The sequence below is a fragment of the Lethenteron reissneri genome, chromosome 7 (assembly GCF_015708825.2).
Source record: "Lethenteron reissneri isolate LAM-NWPU_2019-01 chromosome 7, ASM1570882v1, whole genome shotgun sequence".
NCBI lineage: Eukaryota > Metazoa > Chordata > Hyperoartia > Petromyzontiformes > Petromyzontidae > Lethenteron > Lethenteron reissneri.
Window position 1 is genome coordinate 12,128,780 of NC_083785.1, and position 20,029 is coordinate 12,148,808.

The 20,029-nt window shown below is 45.4% G+C and overlaps 1 protein-coding gene across 6 annotated transcripts in view; it reads left to right on the top strand.

The window, feature by feature from the left end:
• Nucleotides 1-20,029, top strand: part of LOC133357857 (A-kinase anchor protein 9-like) — a 49,025-nt gene that overhangs the window by 4,541 nt on the left and 24,455 nt on the right. For 4 of the 6 annotated variants that reach the window (XM_061576003.1, XM_061576010.1, XM_061576026.1 and 1 more), the window contains exons 2-7: nt 4,228-4,354; nt 6,049-6,236; nt 7,268-7,414; nt 8,790-9,041; nt 11,509-14,820; nt 18,275-19,129. In XM_061576003.1, the coding sequence (XP_061431987.1) occupies nt 4,228-4,354; nt 6,049-6,236; nt 7,268-7,414; nt 8,790-9,041; nt 11,509-14,820; nt 18,275-19,129 (4,881 nt within the window). The remainder of the gene's footprint in view (nt 1-4,227; nt 4,355-6,048; nt 6,237-7,267; nt 7,415-8,789; nt 9,042-11,508; nt 14,821-18,274; nt 19,130-20,029) is intronic. The other 2 variants (XM_061576019.1, XM_061576035.1) reach the window with 2 other exon arrangements.

Below are 20,029 nucleotides of genomic sequence, written 5' to 3' on the forward strand. Positions count from 1 at the left end.
CAAGGATTAATGTTTATTTTTAAATTCTTTATATTAAGTTCGCTTGCTTCCTTAGGACCGTGCAAATCTTTCGGTCGTTTTTTAACACACTTCCCGTGATCCAATCGAGCTGACATTTTGCACACAGACTCGTTGTGCGTGACAATTAATGTTCGTGAACATTTTTTTCCAAAATTTTACACTTTTTAGGACTAAAATACTATATTTAATTACCAATTGCTTAATGGTGCCATGCAATCATCTGACCCATAGGTGGCAGCCATCTCAAGCCAGAGGACGAGAGGACTCTAGCCGCCACGCATATAAAGGAATTATAGTGAAAAACTTTGTTTTTACGGGTTATACTTGTTACTATTTAACATCATCATCAGCCATAACCAATGCACTGCTGGATGAGGGCCTCCCAGTGTCATCAATGACATAATCTATATTGCTACGGTACATGAGCTCATGTCATTGCTACATCTTTATGGTGGTTGTCCTCAAGGATATATTTCTCCCTTCGGCTGCCATTCAATAACCAGTCTTGTCCATTGGCCATCCCTTCCCGATGTGCCCTACCTGCTTATTATTAATAGTCAATGTGATGTGTCTGGTTTGTGTTCTGTAATCCACGTGCTCCCCTTTCTGGCGTGTTTCTATGTGTACCTTTCAGATTTTGTTTCATTTTGTTTGTCAGTGTTAATATTTGCGACCATCTATCGCAGCAGGATATACAGTATGTGCTGACAGAAAACATTTCACTTTAGTCACATTAGTTTGTTGCTTTTCATTATAAAATTCAACTTTCCAAAAGTGTTCATCTATTTAATCATTTTGGTCCAGGATAAAGCAACATACCATCCGAGCAACAGAGACTGGCTGGGAGTGGTAGTGTCTTGTTAACCTGTACGGAACTGGTTGAGCTGGCCACGTCACCCATCACAGGTCTGTCTTGTAATACGAGATGAATGGAGTGGCAACGTGTATCGTCTTAGCAGAGCTGACTTTCACTGTAGGTGGGGTAGATTGGTGAAGGTTTTAGAAACACGTTTTGCATGGAAAAGCAACATTAAAAGTTTTCCTTTGCTGATACGAGTGTTAAGTCGCCCAGTGATCGTCTCACATGGCAGTCGTAAGAAACTGATGGGAGCGTACCAGAGGTGGGACAAAGTCATTGTTATGCAAGTCCAAGTCGAGTCTCAAGTCATCAAATTCATGACTCGAGTCTGACTCGAGTCCAAGTCACATGACTCGAGTCCACACCTCAGAGGTGGGACAAAGTCATTGTTATGCAAGTCCAAGTCGAGTCTCAAGTCATCAAATTCATGACTCGAGTCTGACTCGAGTCCAAGTCACATGACTCGAGTCCACACCTCTGGAGCGTACGTTTCCTGAGGTTGGCAGTCGGCAAGCCAGGGGACAACCACGTTTAAATTACTCCCAAGTTGTGCTTGATTGTTTATTGCAAGCTTTGTTAATGTGAAATAAGGCGAAGAAAGGCTTTTATTGCGCCTCTAATTTCATCATTATGAGCCATGATCATTTCACTGCTGGATGAAGAACTCCCAAAGCCTTCGGCGTCTTTGACAAGCCAGCGATGTAATAATCCACCAAGCACGTGTACACACGACTTCATCGCTCCGTGTTCTGGGTTTCATTTCTTTGCTGCGACGGATTACTTTTGAACATTTGGCCATAATCACCTTGAGCAATGTGTTCTTCCCAAGCCCACTGACTCTTCTTAACAGTTTGAATTATCTCTTTAACCTGCATATGTTCAAATGATGGGCCACTGTTGAGCTATCATTTGGGACTAGGTCACTTCTGAAAAATAAATTAATACCTCAGTGGACTTTGCCTGGTAGGATGGGGATGGTTTAGTATAATTTGTATTTGTTTGGGTCATTTGGTTATCTTTCTTGTACTTTGTACTCCGATCATGTTTTTGTATTGTTTGTTGTAACGTTCTTACTCACCCCTACTGAACATCTATGAAAAAGAGCTTTATAGCTCATCAGATTCCCCCAGTGTAAATAAATATGATTGTAACCAAATTGACAAAACAATTAGGAGGGTGTTGTTCAGATGGAGCGTACGCCTTTATGCAGGTTGTCAACACAGTAACATCCTCCGCACAAGCCGATTGAATTTTGGGATTACAAGGTAATCTGTGAGACCCAATTGGACGCTCAAAGATGAGAGAGGAGGAAGTATCTTGGGAGTTTATGATCATCAGCCATTGTCTATCCACTGCTGAATGAAGAAGGCCTCCCCACATGTGTCCACGGGATATTAGTAATGTTTGTTTGTTTCAAACACACTAATGGAGTTGTCAGTACTGTAATTATGTATACGTTGTTAATTATGTCAATGTTATAGTATTTAGGAGGTCGCTGGGTGACTCTGCTGTCTGTGACCCTGGGTTTAAATCCGGCCAGGGCAGACATTCGTGATACAACAGGTTTATCAAGTACAGTACAGCAAGGTCATTGGATCAGCCTGGTCACTGATACATGCACAAATAAACCATGATATTAAATGTGGGTTTTTGCTTAATTTGGTTGAATATCTTCTTCGAGACTTAATTATAGGGTTTGCTTGAGTACGACAAATACTCTTTGCGGGACATAAAATGTGTGCCTCGAGTGTGGATAAAGAGTGTGGGCGCCATGGTCGCGAGATGTTAACTACCTCACCTGATATATAGGAGGTGGTGGGTTCTATTCCGACCCTGACGCCTGTATATTTAGAGGTTGCATGTTCTGCCCGTGGTTGCGTGGATTCTTCTCTGGGTCCTCCGGTTTTTCCCTCCACATTTAGAATCAATGTGCGTTTAGGGTATTTGGCGGCTATAAATTTTCAGTTGATAAGCCACTTCGTTGAACTATCATTTGTGGTCAGGTTGCTTCTGAAAAAGAGCTATATCGCTCAGTGGGCCTTACTTAGTAAAATAAAGAAGAGTTTAGTTTATAGTTAATAAAGCATAGTGCGGTATAACTACTGCGCCACCGCTGCACCCCAGCTATTCCAAACTACAAATATGACATTTGAAACCCACAATCCAGGCATAAATTACTTTGAATAGGTAACAAAACATGGAACAAGATGAGTTTGCCTAGGATACTCACAGGGTCAGAATGTAATTGTGACTTTTACAGAAATGCAACCATCTGCACTCAATGCAGCTTCTGTGTATGGCTGTGGAAATATTGTATTATGGTATTGGACTTATTATTACACATTCTAATGTGTGTATATATATGACTTATCAACTCTATCTAAACTTTTCAATGTGTACATGTATAGTCCTCTGTCAGTACATTGTTGGATGAGGACCTCCCCATGTTGTGCAGGTCTTGGGTTATTTGACTGTACTTCACCATGCTGGTTAGTGCACGTTGAAGGTGGTGAACATTTATGTGGGAGCATAGAAGTACAATCAATGCAAATAATGTATTTTGTTGCGATGTCCTATCGTTCCCACAACGTAGTAATTTGGCAACACTGAACCTACGTTTTTACGCAACATTTTTGACCAATGCAGTAGAAACGAGGCCAATGGGTTGCCATGCATATTCACAATCTTATCCTATTAGCGCTATAGGGCTGTCTGGTAATTCCTGTAATCCGCTTTCTTTGGATTACCCGTAGCGGGGGCGGGTTTGCAGTTGCAATTGTATCTCTGCATTAAAGCATGTCGCATTTATGAGTCTACAGCATGGATGTGGGCGCAGCGACGGCGGGGAGGTTAGGGCGAAGGGTGCTCGGAAGGAGCAGTCTGTGGTGAAACTCCATGTGAGCCGGCGCTTTTTAGGTTCCCGATTCGTGGCACGATCTAAGTGTCCCACGGTGGTCGCGTTGATTCGCAGAGTGCGCCCTCAATAGCGTCTCGCTCGCCGTCTCGCCATTAATATTGTACCGTGAGTCTCCAGCTTTAGGTCATTGGGTTAATTTACTGCTGGGTTAGGTGTGTCCGTCTGCCAATTTCCTGTGCAAAATTTCCGTGTTAAACTTCCACAGGCCACAATGTAATAATTGTGCGAATGTAGCCCGCAATTTTCTTGTTATTCGCGTAGTTAGTAATACACGGAGATGTTCGATCGGAAGCGCGCAATGATTGGACTCTTCGGCGCGGGCTGAGGAGGGCTTCACCCTCGCTGGCCGAAGCGGCATGCTGCTACTGTGGTCGTGCTATCTGTTCCTCGGCTACCTGTCGCTCTACATCTCGTTCGCATTCGTGTGCAGCTTGCTGAGTTCCGACAGCGAAAAGCAAAAGGTGACGTCGCGAATCCGGAGAAAGAGAAGAAGAAGGGGAAGAGGACGCCTCTCCATCAACATGGCCTGTCGACGGAAGAGCACGCATTGACCGCCGGTACATCCCGCTCGCTTGAGCTGGCGAAACTTATTCGTTTTATGAGAGTGGTGGGGGGGGCAGCTGACACGTGAGAGTGGGAGTGCGGGAGGTGGAATCACTGTTGTAGAACAGGCCACTGTATACAATGCAACCAGCATGTCACCAGTCTATTCTCTGGTATTGCTCCAGACTGTGTGTATGTTTAGTCTGTGCCAGTATCACTGCAGACCACTTCTTCTGTCTCTGTAATTTACAAATAGGCATATCTGCAGACTGCATGTCTCGAAAGGTGACACTCTGGACATGCCCTTGCGGGCTGATTAGCTTTAGTCCATGCAACGGTATCACTTTTAGGTTGTGTGTTGGTATCGCTACAAACTGTATTCCTCTGCAGTCTACCACTCGGGCGTCGCTGCAGACATGCTCCTCTAGTTGGCACATCGCGCATCCGCGCTACACTGGTACCTCGTGATAGGATCGCATTGTTCGTGTACTGATGACATTGCTCCACTGGCTCGTCATCAACAGTGCACCACACCTTTTCATTTGTGACGTTTACCTTTTGCCCTGCCAAAGCAATTCACAAGAGGCATCTGCAAAGCCTAAAATGTAGGGTTCACCACTCAAGCTGCTCATGCATACATTACAGCCGTCCTCGGAATGTGCATCTAGCTGCCAGTGTTGCTTTAAAGACGAAGCCACCGAGGTGTGGAGGGTTTCACAATGAGAGTCAAGATTTGCTCAGTCGCATTTGAACGTTCTAACAGTTAAAATACATGGCAGGTTTATTCACGTACTATTTCGACCTGTATCTTCGCATTGGTAAAAGTTGCCTAACTTTATTCTTTGTGGTTGTGTTAAGTGTAGCCACCAAATTCGCTGCCAACATGTCTGGTCTGCTTAAAAGAGGTTTAAATAACCCTTTGAATTAAGAAGACCTTTTTGCCAGTCTTGTTTGGAATTCTCTGAGTAGATCTTTTGGTTGTTCATGTTTGTGATAAACCTGAATAGACAAACCTGTGTTGTGAACATGGGACATCAGCTCTCATGTAATTGATATTGTGTGCACCTTATGACAATGTACATAAAGAATAACAGCCCAAGGCTAATGTTTACCAACCTTGAGCACTGTACCACAATATTTGCACAATTCAGTGATTATTGTTTTATCTCGTTTAGTATTTCATCACAAAATGTACAACCAAGCATTTCAACATAACATTTGATTGAACAATAACTTTAGCTTTTTTCCCCATTATATCTAATTGATAAATGGTAATGCATGATTTAGATTGTAAAACCAATGATTATTGGAGTATTGCCTATTAAATGCTTAGATTAAAAATATATTAATACTATAACATGCACGTGTGATTCAAATAATGATTTGATTACCTTTGTAAATCCACTGCTGGATGAAGACCTCCCCAAAACTTTGTTGGTCACCGGGGTTTGTTTGGCCATACTTCACCTTGCTGGTCTATGCGTATTGGTGAAAGGGTGACTCAGGCGCCCTGGAACCTGATGCCAGCCACAGCTAACATCGGTGGCGACCAGCGCGGTGAAGTATGCTCAAACAATTTCCATGACTGACACGGAGTGGGGAGCCCTTCAACCAGCAATGGATTGACAAAGGACCATCAAGATGTTAGACACTCTTCGTTGAGAGTGTAATTAACTGGGCAGCTATATTTGGCTGTATTGCTGTACAGGCGAGATGGAGGTTGGTGTGGAGACGATAGTGGAGGCTGGCTTAGGTGAACAAATCCCCTCTGTGGATGATGCTCCTGGAGGCCTGGGCTCTGTTGAGCCTGAGACCACGGAGGACAGGTCCTCGGAGGTCCCATCTCTGCCCACGGACAGGGACACAGATGGGCTGATGGCCCTTGAAATCACCCAGGTAGGCAACAGCACTACATCGCAATGTACATATCCCCCAGGCCAGGCCACCAGCACTACACCGCATTGTACAAATCAGCTGGTATATACGATTACTCTACTGGTTATTAGTTCACTTGCTGAGCTAATTTAGATAACACAAAATTGGTTGGCGGGTGGGGGGAAAGTCTCACCTCTGTGAGATGGGTGGCGCTTGGTGAAATTATCGGCATCATGAGCCACACCACGCCTGGGCGTGACTTGCAGGGGGTTTCACGTCTTGCGGCACCATTTTTAAAGGAGCCTGAGTCATCCATCGCATGAAAATAACCGGTTACAATTCTTAATCAATCAATTGAATTATCGGATAATCTGCCTCGCTCTACTCCTGACACCTACGTAATTCCTGCAAGTGGAACTTTATGCTATGAAGCATAAATGGCTAGTCATGTATAAATTCCTTTTATTGTTTAATATCACTTTCTTCAATTGAACCTTGGATATTTGTATTATCCATGCATTGATGCTTCCTGGTTGTTATGCTCATATAGTGTGCTGATCCTGGGTAGTGCTTGGATTAGGGTTTGACATAACAGGCTGCTATAGGCTAAAGCATCCAATAGTGGACAGCAGAGGGCAATGTAGCGATTGCTGTGTGTAATCCCAATTGAGTAGTAAGTAAAAACGATGAAGATATTAATTAGTGTGGCATGCCCGTGTGTGTGCACACTGTTTGTAGGAAGTGGTAGTTTAGTGATTAGCGATTTGCACTTTGAACTCGGATGACCCGAGTTTGATTTCCACTTGAGGCCAATGCCAGTGACTATTATATGAACCCTCCTTAAGCCTCTCCGAGATCGACTTGGCCTCAAATTATTACCTGATGCGGTGTGTAAACATCACCTCTCGGGAGACGAAGTCTGTCGGGCGTGGTGCTGGCCACCCACCACCTCGTGTGCCGTGCTGGCCTTCATAGGTTGCTCTCTATCTAATAGCACTTGCCCCAAGAGTCTGCTAAGGATATACGGGGGATCTTTGTCTTCGTGGGCACAGTTTGAAGCCGCAATCCAGCAGAGGGACGAGATCATCACGCAGCTGAGTGCCAACCTGCAGCAGGCGCTCAGCAGCCGGGATGGGGTGCAGCAGGAGACGCAGCACCTTACTACCCACATCCAGAGTCTTCAGCAGCAGCTGCAGCAGGTGGGAACTAAAGTGTGCAGCTGTCACCATTGGTCAGATGTTGTGAACACGAGGTGGTTTTTGAAGATATAATTATCAACCTGCACAACTTTTGGACATCCATCCCTCCCACCTAGCCAGCCATCCAGAAGAACGTTGTATCTTATATCGAGCCCTGTCTCTCTCCACCTTCATACTCTTAGGTTTTTCGGTAAAGTCACGTAGGTAAAAATTATAATAATAAAATAAAAATACATGAAAATAACTAAATTTAATCACGACGTTTCGGAGGCAACACAAGTCTCCGTCTTCAGGTGGGACCGTCACAGCCAAATTTACTGTATCAAGTGAAGGAAAATCTAAGAGACAAGATCTTATATACTGGTTAAGGGGAGGGGGGATGAGCTTATCTAAATGTGGCAGTCAGGGACTGGGAGGGTGGGGGGCAGGGCTAGAAGGGAAGGTACAGCTGTTCAGCACCTCCGCAAGAATTACGGCCGGTGTTGGCTTCCAAAACCAAAAAATAGCAGCACTGTTAAACGCTGGGGATGTTAGCAACTCGGTAAAATAGACTAGTGCCTGTCAAATAAGATGGTACAAATATGCGTAGTTAAATCTTTTTTACATGGTTAATAACCTCTTTCCAATGATTGCTCAATTTGTACCCATCATCACGGTTGAAGTTATGTCTATGTTTGTATATCTGGATGGCTTCATGCATAAACCTCAGTACTGCATATCCCATACTCATATCCCATTTTGCCTCGATTTCTCACTTTGTTCTTTTTCTCTATTCCCATGTTCCATATTGTACATCTCCCTCCATATTCCTCTCCTCCCTCCACCTGTATCTCACCCACTTCCCTCCCCCCAATCTTGCTCCCTGTTTCTCTCTCTCACCCTCGCTCTCCTTTTTCCCACCTCTCCCTTTCCTGTCTCAATCTCTCTCACCTCTCCCTAATCCTCCCTCCCACTGCTCGTCGCTTACCCTCGCTCTCCTCTTTCCGTTTTGCTCTCTCGCTTTCCTCCGCTCCAGGCTCTTTCACTCTCTCCCCGTCCCAGCGGTCTTGGTTCAGTGCTCTGACCCCTAAGCCACTCGGCCAGCTCAGAAAATAGATAACTTTTATTCTCCAGAGTAACATCTTTCCAAAGTATTAACGTTACAGTTTACAATTATATGCATATGTCCTTGCTAGGAATCTCCTATACGCTCAAAACCCTTATTTAATCACGGTTGGCTGCCTATATTTTACCCCCTGACATCTCAGCAGTGTTGGCTCATTGCTGTGCCTTCTGAGCCACCCAACCATCTCGAACACAACTCGGCCCAATGCGGCGCTAAAGAGGGGAACCCTCGTTTCTGCACGTGTGCGTCCTCCCATCTCCCTTTGCACAGGCCAGTGAGATGCTGAGGAGCACGCGGCAGTGGACACAGACCCAGGAACTGGTGCAGGCACAGCAGCAGTTGTCCACGTGCCAGAACCTGCTGTGCGAGAAGACTTCCGAGCTGAATCGCCTGCGCTCCCGGCTCGAGCTGGCGCATGCAACTCGGCAGCCGGGAGCCGAAGGAAGTCTGGGAACTCGGCCGGATGGGCTGGCCCAGGAGGGGGCCGCAGATCACGAGGAGCACACTCTCATCCTTCAGAAGGTGACTATCAGCATCATAATCATCATCATCATCATCGGCCATGATTATTGCACTGCTGGATGAAGGCCTCCCCAAAGGCTAGGAAAGTCACAAAAATTTTTTACATGAACGACGCATTCACGCAAGCACCCGATGCTTAGTTTTGAAGTTTGAAAATGGAACATCTTAGAATTGTATGTTTTGAATTAGATCATTGTGTTTCTTCATTTAAAGCTTATGTCATTTTACATCTGGAAGACTTAATTGAAAAGGACATTTCGTGGGAATTTTCTCTCGTCGTTAAGTGGATGGCCTTGCTGGGGGTTCAGTTCGATGCGGACTTTCACCTGTTTGGGATTGCGGGATCGAGATAAGGCGACATAGAGCTGGCCGTGTGATAAGACCGCCGTCTGCAGATCGATTCCAACGTAATCGAACGTCTGTCCCTGCGCCTCCTTCGTTCATGCAGGGGGCGCGTAGGTTTGCAGCGCTCCCTGCATGAAAACGACGGAAAGTGCAGCGTTCATCACAGATAGATAAAGCTGTGCGCTTATAATAATGGATTGATACGTCTGAAACTTGAGTAACACTCCTTAAACTACTAGACCCGTTATCATACATTATCGCTCTTTGCAAAAGTGTCAGTCTAAATAAATAGGCCCATGTGCATTAACAATGACATTGATTTTAACCCTATAACAGCCAAATATGTATTTTTTTATTTGAAAACATGCTTTGTAAAGTAATGTATCATTGCTACGAGGTAGCCATTAGATGGCATTACAACAATGTATTCCTACATATGTGTGGATCGTTCATTGCTTATCCCCTTGTATTGCTGGGTTTTCTCTGTGTAGTCTATTATTCTCCCATATACCAAACACTTATTGATGGAATTGGCAAATTCAGGATCCTGTTGAAAAATAGTCGTAAGACTCAATGGAGCTTTCCTGAGCAAAGAGCATTGTTTTTCATCTTTTTTATTATTTTACTATTTAATAAAATCCATCACAGATAACACTGGTCAACAAAAAAAACATTTTTTTTTGGCCTGGACTTTTGCAGCTGTTATAGACTAATTTCAGGGTGCTGATTCCAAATCTGATCTCAGATTTGCTCTATCACCTCATTTTTATGCTATCAGCATACCCCATTTTCATTGATTTTACCCGAAATTAACTCCGTCATTTATGATTGCAAGTTGTTGCTAGTCAGTGACTGCTTTAGTGTTAAAATATGGTGCTGTATTTTTAGGATAGTGTGTTTATAATATAATTTTATGTAGATATCCACATTTACTTAATATTTTTATTCTGCAGTTTTTATTGAAAATGCAATATTTGATATCTCAATAACCTGATGTGTTAGACAAAAACTGATGCCAGATTTGGAATCGGCACCCCAAAATTACCTTAAAATCGTTGGAATACCTTATGCCAGAAAAAGTGTGTTGACCAGTGTAAGCGTAAAGACTTGTGTGTCATGAGCACTGTCCATTAACAACGCATATTAGGATAACGTATTGGCCAATGGCTCCTGTTATAAGTATTTTTGTTATTATATAATCTGACGTCTGCAAAGTATAATTAATTATGTGAGCATGCACACTGTTATGCTGCATTTACCCCTTGCAGGGGGGATTTTTTTTATCTGCCGTAAAATATTTGCACGTGACATTTCACAAAAATTATAGTCTGCGGCTGTAGTTTTGCTTCTGCCTATGGGCCACCAACTGCTTAATGCAGCTTACTGGATTAATACCGTCGGGGTATATTGACCTATGCCTTTGGGGACGAGATGTGAAGAAACAAAACGTGAATTTTCTTTGTCCGGGTTGGGGCGCACCGCGCTGTAAACCCAGTGCTGTGGATTTGATCCATAGCCATGGCTATAACATCAGTGGCGAGGGAAACTCCTGAAGCCTCTTCCACTCACCCCACCCCCTTCATAGAGTGCCGCAGTGGTGATATGTTAACTACCTCGCCTGGTATGCAGGAGGTCGTGGGTTTGATCCCGACCCTGACGCCTTCTATAGTTGGAGTTTGCATGTTGTCCCCGTGGTCGCGTGGATTTTTCTCCGGGCCTTACCTGGTAAAATAAACACTTTAAGAAAAGTAAAAAATGTTTAATCAAACCGCATTGCCCAGTGTAGTGAAGTATAGTGAAACAACCCCCAGGGCCCATGCTATATCATTTCATCCTGCAGTAGATTTACAAAGAGCTGTATCCAGTATTTATTTTTACAAGTTTTATTATGCCGTGTTTATGAACTTGGAATGAAAACTTTTATGGCATTAGATAAACTATGAAACATATGCAAATATTCGTACAATATACATTGAAACGTTAACATTATTGAGTAATTTATATTAACGGATTTGTTGAAATGTGGCGATTGAATTATAAATGTTTTCTTGTAGGAAACCGATACTATTAAAAAATAAATTTGTATGAGACGATTAATGTTTCACATTTTTCGTTTTCACAGGAATTACAAGAATCCAAAACCATCGCCAGCCAGCTTGAGGCCACGATCTCTCAAAAGGAGGCCATCATCCTGACGCTTCAACAGACTTTACCCAGCAAGGACAAGGCCCCTACAAGCACGTCCACCAGTCCCACTGGGACAGAAAGAGCTGCTTTTTGCGAGCTGACAGAGAAGGTAGGAGAAGCGGAACGCACCGTGACCGAGTTGCAACGAGAAGTTTCATCCAAGGACTTGGCCTTGGAGGATCTAAGGATGCGACTGTCGGCTTCCGCAGAGAAAGAGCAGCAGCTTTCCAGAGAGAACGTCAAGCTTTTCAACGATCTTGATAATTTGGCCAAGAAGCAAGGACACCTCGATGGAAACCTCACAGAAGTGGCAGAATCAAACTGGGAAAGAAGAGAGGGAGAACTTAGGACGGCGCTCGGTGAAGAGCGCGATCAGCAGGTCGCCGCCCTTCGTTCGGAAATGCAGCGAGAGGTCGAGAGGCTTCAGGCAGTCATCGAAGACCTCACGGAGAGCAACAGGAGATCGCACGAGAGTTTACTGCTGCTGGAGGAATCCAACGGCCAACTCAACACATCGCTGAGAGATTCGCAAGCGCAGCTCGCGAGTGGGCAGGAGCAGCTGTCGTCAGTGTTGAGCGAGAGCACAGAGATGGATGCCAGGTATGGGCGGGAGCTGGAGAACTTTCGCGTCAAACTTGAGATGTTGGAGAACGAGCGGACAGAGGCTCGGGCTCGCGTAGCCGAACTGGAGGAGCTCAATGCAGAGCTGTCTTTCGGCCGGGAGGAAGCTCAGAGGGCACTCGAGCAAATCCGCGAGCAGCAGGAAAAGGACACGGAAGGCTTGCGGGTAGCTCTGGGACTGGAGTATAAAGGGAGCATTGACAAACTGACGGCCGACATTGAGAACCTCACCGTGGCCTTGTCGCAGAGTGCGGAGGAGTTGCGAAGCACGAAGGAAACGTTACAGCGGCAGTATATTGAAGAGATGAAGGGTCTCAAAGAGTCGCTGAGGCAGGAACACAAAGAAAATGTCAACAAGCTTCTTGCGGACAACGAGAAGCTGACCGCGGAGCTGTCCCTCGGTAAAGAGGTGGTGAAGAGCGAGCTGGGCAATGTGCCCACAGACGAGAATGACCCTCTGGGCATTCGGGACAAGTGCAACAGAGAAGTAGAGAATGAGAAAGATGCTGACGTCCAGGAGTACAAAGAAAACCTAGAGAAGCTTGAGGCAGAGCTAGAAAAGCTTAGAGGAGACTTGGTGCACAATACACGGGAGGCACAAAGCGCTCTTGAGGAACAACGGCAGCAGCACATCGCCGAGGTGGAGAGCTTGAAAGACACTCTCGGGCAGCAACACAAAGGAAGCCTGGACAAGCTGCTTGCGGACATTCAGAATCTCACCGTGATGTTATCTCAGCATGAGCAGGAGGCACAGAGCACTCTAGAAAAACAGCAGCAGCAGCACCTCATTGACAAAGAGGCTCAGAAAGCCACCCTAGATCAAGAGCACAAGGGAAATATCGACAAATTGTTGGGGGACCTGAAGAGGCTCAAAGAGGAGCTGCTGAACAATAAGGAAGAGGCACAGTGCTCGCTCGAGAAGATGAAGCAGCAGCACAGCATTGAGATGGAAGGTCTCAAAGAAACTCTAAGGCAGGAAAATCGGGTCACCATGGACAAATTGCAGGCAGAGGTGGAGAAGCTCAACAATGAACGGTCTCAGAGTCGACAGGAAGCGGACAGCAGATACGAACAGATGCAGCAGGACTACAGCAGGCAGGTGGAGCAGCTCAAAGAGCAGCGCATGGGGGTGCAGGACGATGCATGCAGACTGGAGCAGCTACTTCAGCATCACCGTGAAGAGGTGGAGGCACTCAAGGAAGCCTTGCGTCTGGAGCACAAGGGGGCCGTGGACAAGCTGCTCAACGACACAGAGACACTGAACGCGGAGTTGTCGCTGAGTCGGCAGGGGGCGCGGGAGGCGCAAGAGCAGCTTCAGCAGCAGCAAAGTCTACACACGGAGGAAGTGCAGAGCATTTGTGAGCAGCACATCAAAGAGCTGGAGACTCTGAAGGAGACCACAGGCCAGGAGCACGCAATAAAGGTGGACAAGTTGACGGCTGACATTGAGAAACTCGGCGCAGAGCTTTCTCTGCGTAGAGAGGAAGAGCAGCATGCAACGGTTGAGCTCCAGGAGCAGCATGCGAGAGAGCTGGAGCGGCTGAAGGAGTCGCTCGCTCAGGAGCACAAACTAAACACCGACAAGCTGCTGGCTGAGCTGGAGAAGATCCATGGGCTCACTCTGAAGGACTCGCAGGAGAAGCAGAAGGACATAGACGACCTAGCCAAGCAGCTGGAGGAGAAGCACAGGTTAAGCTTGGAGTTGGCGTTGAAAGGTGCAGAGAATCAAAGTAAGGTAGCTAATGAGGAATCCAAGGCAGAGTTGGAGAGCAAGCATGCGGAGGAGTTGGCAGCGCTCAAAGAAGACTTCAGAGAAAAAGTGGAAAAACTGATTCAAGAAAATAAATCCTTTGAACTGGAGCAACTTGAGACTGAAGAGGGCATCAGTGGAATTCTCCGTGAACTGGAGTACTGCGCAACCTTCCAAGAAACACTGGAAATATCTGGCAGCACATGTGACAATGTGGAAGCCTCTGGACCCGCACTTGTCCCGTCAAACCCAAGTGGCAAGGCTGTCGCAAACCCGCAAGAGTCGCCCCCTAAACCCGACGATGACACGGCCTCCCAAAAGCAGGGTCGGCAACTGAAGCAGCTGCTCTGTGCTTTGAGCCGGCAGTGCATTGCTATGAAAGGGCGAGTGCAGGCGCACGTGCTCGAGAAGAATCTACGTGAACCGGCGGCACAGTACCAATGTGAATCGGAGCCAGCCCCGGATGCTTCACCCCACAGTGTAGTTGATGGAGGAGGCACCGCGGGTGCAAAATCGAGCGGCGGAGGTGATCAGACGCAAGGTCAAAGTGCAACAACCATAAGCACAGCTGTTCCTTCCGCGGACGAATTCAACGCGTTGCTGCAAGAAAAGGCGGCTTTAGAAGAGAGGGTGGGCGATCTGCGTAAGACGTGTGACCTTCAGCAGGAAGAGATGGCGTCTCTTAAAGCTCAAGCGGCAAGTGACGACGAGGTGGCGGAGGAGGAGAAGGAGGTGGTGGTGCGTAAGGGGCGCGGAGGGGTGGCGCACTTGAACGTTGGATCTCAGGGGGACGTCCAGACGAGACTCGTGGAGGAGCTGGACCTGCCCGGGGCCACTGGACCCTCGCCACAAGCTGCTCTGTCTCACGTGCCACAGGTGAGAATTGCTTTCATTATATTTCACTTCCTGGCTTGGATCCCCTGAAATCTATGCATTGACCACAGGAGCATTGGACAAGTTTTGATGGTGCTGGATATGGGCGAACCCTGTGCACTACAGGTTGTCGTCGTCTGCAGTGGTGCTACTTGGTGGGTAGCAGAAGGCAGTGCAGCTACAACATTCATTGTTGGACTGTACTTCTATGCTCCCCAACTTCACCCAATCCACACTCACTAGCATGATGAGAATGGTCAAAGGCGGAGGGGAGGCCCCCCCTCATCCATCAGTGGGTTGACAAAGGAATCTACATATTAGCACCTCCGATTCGTTGCGGTTGGCTACTTACGGTGCAAAAAAGTTCAGCATACATCCAACATACATATACATAGACTAGTTATGAATAACAACTATTCGTATGGGACGACAACATTTCATGCAAGGGTTTGCTTCATCATAGCTTAAATCCGTTATAACTAAACAACACTTTAGCGGTGTGAGGGAAAACATGATTAGTCACCATTGTGACATGTGGTTTCCTGATGATTAATTATTCTGTGCACTCTGGAAACACATGCTGTGCAATGACATTTGTGCAAACACAAATGTAAGTGCAAAGGAATTACAATTTAGTCAAAAGCCTGACCGCTTTGTCCCATTTATGACCAGGGCTAAACCTTTGGACGTGTAGACATGCCAAGGCACCTGTTCGCATGCTAATGATGAAGGCCAGCTTGATTAACTTTTGTTGAATTACAAGTGTGCTCATTTGTCAATCTACCCATGCATGCATGACCGCAAATATGAGTCAACACATGGGCACATTCTGTGCTGGTAACTAAATTGATAAAGATGAATTATGTGGGCATGCACGCATTGATGCATGCATTTGTATAATTGATGGTACGATTAAATTATCCCACTGAGTAACTCAATCATAATACATGTAATAATTATAATTTACAGACCTTTATCAATGCAATGCTGCCTGAAGGTCCCTGCATTCCATGTCAGTCATGGTGAAATGTGTGACCATACTTCACCACACTTGTCAGTGCAGGTTAGTGATGGGGGGTAGTTTTCCAGGACTGGTGTAGATATAACTCACCACTGATGTTAATCACGGCCGGAAATTTTACTCTGGACACCAGGTTCATATTACAGTGTGCTAACCACTGCACCACCGCTCGACTCCCAATGATTTATTGAACATGGTGAACAATGTTATTTTTTCTGCAACTAATCAGAATCGGAATATGTATTTTTACTGGAGGAATCCAATGAGCTATAAAGCTCTTTTTCACAGATGTCCAGTTGGGATTGGTCAGAGCATTACAACAACAAACAATACAAAAACACGATAGGAGTGCAAAGTATAGGCAAGGTAAAGAAATCGCTTAAAAAATGTATATTTTTTATGTTACATGGTAAAACCCGCTGAGATATTAACTTATTTTTTTGGAAGCGGACCTGGCCACAAATGATAGCTCAACAAAAGTGGCTTATCACGTGGAAATGCATAGCAGCAAAATAATCCAGAATTCATTCTGTCATTGGAGGGGTGGTGCCCCTTGTGCCAAGTGTCTTGGTTGGCGTACCTGCTGGACAGCGCGTGCACCGTGTAGGGGAGGCATCTGCCGCGGCTTGTGTGACGACGCGTTTCCTGTTGAGGCAGCTGCATCTCATCACGGTCTTGCCTTTCAGCAAAAACATCACAGGTTTCCAGGCTGCGCCAACAGCTGTGTGTGTGTGTAGTATTTCTTATGGGCACTTAGTTATAATCCCAGTTTACTCATTTTCATAAATAATTGCATACAATTACGTTTTAATGTCAAAGTATTTTTCAAAAAATAATTTGGTAAGTCAATGTCAATCCGCTGCTGGATGAGGGCTTCTGCACTCCGTGAAGGTTGTGGGGGTTATTTGACAATACTTGACACTGGCCAATGCTGGTTGGTTAAGACGGAGAAAATATGCATGGGAGCATACAAGTATAATGCAACAATTGGGTAGTGCACACTACTAGCCTATATAATTAATCGTGGTCACCCATCCAAACGCTATCCAGGCTAAACCCTGTTTAGCTGCTGGTTTTCCCAATCTCATTTGTTTAAGCTGGTTTACTATGGAGTCGTTTTAGCATTTCTGGGTAAGGCCTCTTAAACATCAGAGATTCAAGTGTTTTAAACAAATGTCACCATGTTCGATGTTTTGGCATGTCAACTATTAGTAATATATTTTGTACAATTTAAGTTTATAAAGCATAAAAATGCAATTGTATACTGAGACGCCCTAAAAAAATGAATAAAAACTACATCTGGGTTGCACGCTCGGTGGAACGGTCACTTCATCGAAACATGGGAGAGAGAAGAAAGACAGCAACAGCGTGGAATAAAGTAACCAGGGTGTAGCACAAACGAGCCCCAGAGACAGCTGGACAGCTGGGGCAGCCAGGGCAGCACCTACGAGCCCCAGAGATTGCTGAGGCTGGCTAGGGCCCATCCACCATTGAGTCTCACAGGAATATCAGGGGGCCAGGACTCTTCCATCGTTGAGTCTCAAGAGTCTTGGGGGTCCAGGGCCCTATTTGCCAATGAGTTCCAAGTTGTCTACACGTGGAAAAAAAACCCCATCATCAATAAGTCCTCGAGCAGCCCTGGGGGTGGGGGGGCTAGGGGGTCATGCCAAGTGAGTTCCGGGCTCTGTTGGGGCAGCCCCAATTGACGAGTTCCAGGGTAGCCACGGCGACAGAGTCCGAGAGAGAAATGCAATTTTTTTGTCAAAATGTATAATTCAGTAACAGTATTATAATGTTTCCTCCTGTTCTCCTCTGATATTGCTGAGGCTAGGATCAAGTGTATTCAGCACGAAACACACATCTGTGATCCCACTTGTGTTCAGTGCAGTTTGTCAGAGTAGAATTTCATTTCATAGCTGGTTTCACTCTTGTAGTTTTTGACAATCAGTTATTGCTTATCAATAAATGCACATGGGTGAGGTTTTCACTCCTGTACTTGTTTAGCTTATCTACAAATGCACATTGGGTGAGTGAGTTGTTCAGGTTTGTGCAAAAGTGGGAGGGTAAGTTGGTATAAACTCTGTAAGTGGTTTTAAGAGTGTGCAAATAATTTGTCAAAAACGTCATACACACAAACTTGTTGTTCAACTCCCATTAATCACCCTGAGCTGTGATGATGCATTTGAAAGAATCTTCATTTTAATAAGATAACGACTCGTACTTTTTTATTATATGCATGGTGCGTTCCTTCATGGTTTACATGGACTAGACGAGATGCCGTATTTAAATTTTGTTTACATATTAAGTGGTAATGTTGGGGTTAAGATTAATTATGGTGGATGTGCATGTAATTGTGTACACTCCATAGATATTTACGATATAAGCCATACTTCCTACTTTTAAATAAAGCGTTATCATATCTGCCTTCTGCAACAGCAGCCTTACTTGCTACACAAACTGCAGAAGGGAAAAGATGAGTGCAGATTTGATTTAAAATCTGTGGATCCGAGTCCAGCTGAAATGGCCCATGGCCTCTCAAACCTCTACAGTCAAGAGACAAAACTGACCACACAGTTTCCAACCTCACTGACTGTCACCGTGGAGTCTCGCACCCCAAATGAGAGTGAAAATCCCTTGGAAACAGCTGGTTTCACTGCTGGAGATAACACAGTTCTACTGGTTGGAAGTTCACAATTGAGAGGATATTGTGAGCAATATCCAGATGAAGGGTCTTCTTCATACCCAGCCATCTCAAGTTCTCACCAGTTTGCCGATGTGTGCGCATCTCCCAATGGGCCTTCTGCGCGGGACATTCAAGCACTTTTTAATTCTGTTGATGGTCCATCACAGCAGCAACAGGAGGATAATCCATCTGGTTTTGATGTCTCGTTGAATCACGCTGCTCCGGTTGATCGACCTGTGGTCATCTCCAAGTACAATGTGGTGCCCGGATGTGATCCTGAGTCCGAATCGACCGTCGACCCCTTACGATCACCTGACATGGAGTCCTTAGACCGACCTCTCGTCCTCACTCACCCGTCTCGCTCCGAGCCTGACGGAGATTCATTAGCTCGTGATTTTGACCACTGGCGTCCAGAGGAGTTTGCGGAAGGATTCTCAGAGATGATGGTTACTATTCCTCTGCCGGTGGGACCGCTGGTGCCATGCGCTGGCGATTCCGGCATTGACGTGCACACGTGGTTGTACCGCTGTCGTGGATCTCGAGGGAGCGGTGGAAGCGGTCGCCACCGACTCACGGCTCAAATATCCCTCCCGTCGCCACCCTTCGCGGTAAGGACCTGGTGTCGGAGGCTGGGACTGAATCTGGAAAAATTTAAACCAAAAACGCGAAGCAAAAGCGGTCCTTTTAATTGAGAGTTCTCCAATGGTACAATGTTAGGTTAAAATTATTTTTAGATTTTTTTTCCACCTTCTGTGTTGCTTGCCAATGGTGGCTTGAAAAAAATGTAAGCTAAAAGCAGAATATTGCATTAACTGCAATATTTTTAAGACATTGCTAGAATTAAAATAATATATAAAGAAATATGACAAAGTGTAATTATGATTAACTGCATTACTTGTTTACATGTAAGATTTAATATCTAACTCTACTATAAATTTCCCATAGGAATTTGAAGCACAGGGCTTTGCGTTATAATGTTGTTTACTCATCTGAAATTCAGGAGAACATTATCATCACCAGTGTGGGCATCTAGTTTATTAAGGGATTTAACCTATTCGATACCAATTGTGCTCTTGGCATCACGCCATGGACCAAGGTGTCCATTCAGAACATTCACGCTGCTGTTACTCCTTGGCCTGTGGAAGGAAATGTCACAGAACTACCACTGAGATCCCCCCCCTCACTTGACCTATTTATATCCACACTACAAAGAGGCACTGCACGTTGTTTCATATCCTGCTACAGGAGAAATGTTGAAATGCTGATATTTTATTGTTATTCGAGATATAATTTGACCTAATGAAGTGAAAACACGAATTTAATCATGGATTTTTTGTTGTGCGTTCATAAGTGCCTCATTTGAGAACATCAACTCCCTACACTTGGTAACCTAGTGCCTGAAATCTGAATTCAAACCCAGAATCTCAGCAGCGCCAGTTCAGTGCTCTTACCCATAACCTAGTTGACCATCTTGGGGCCATAACCCACATCGATCACCTGAAGTAACA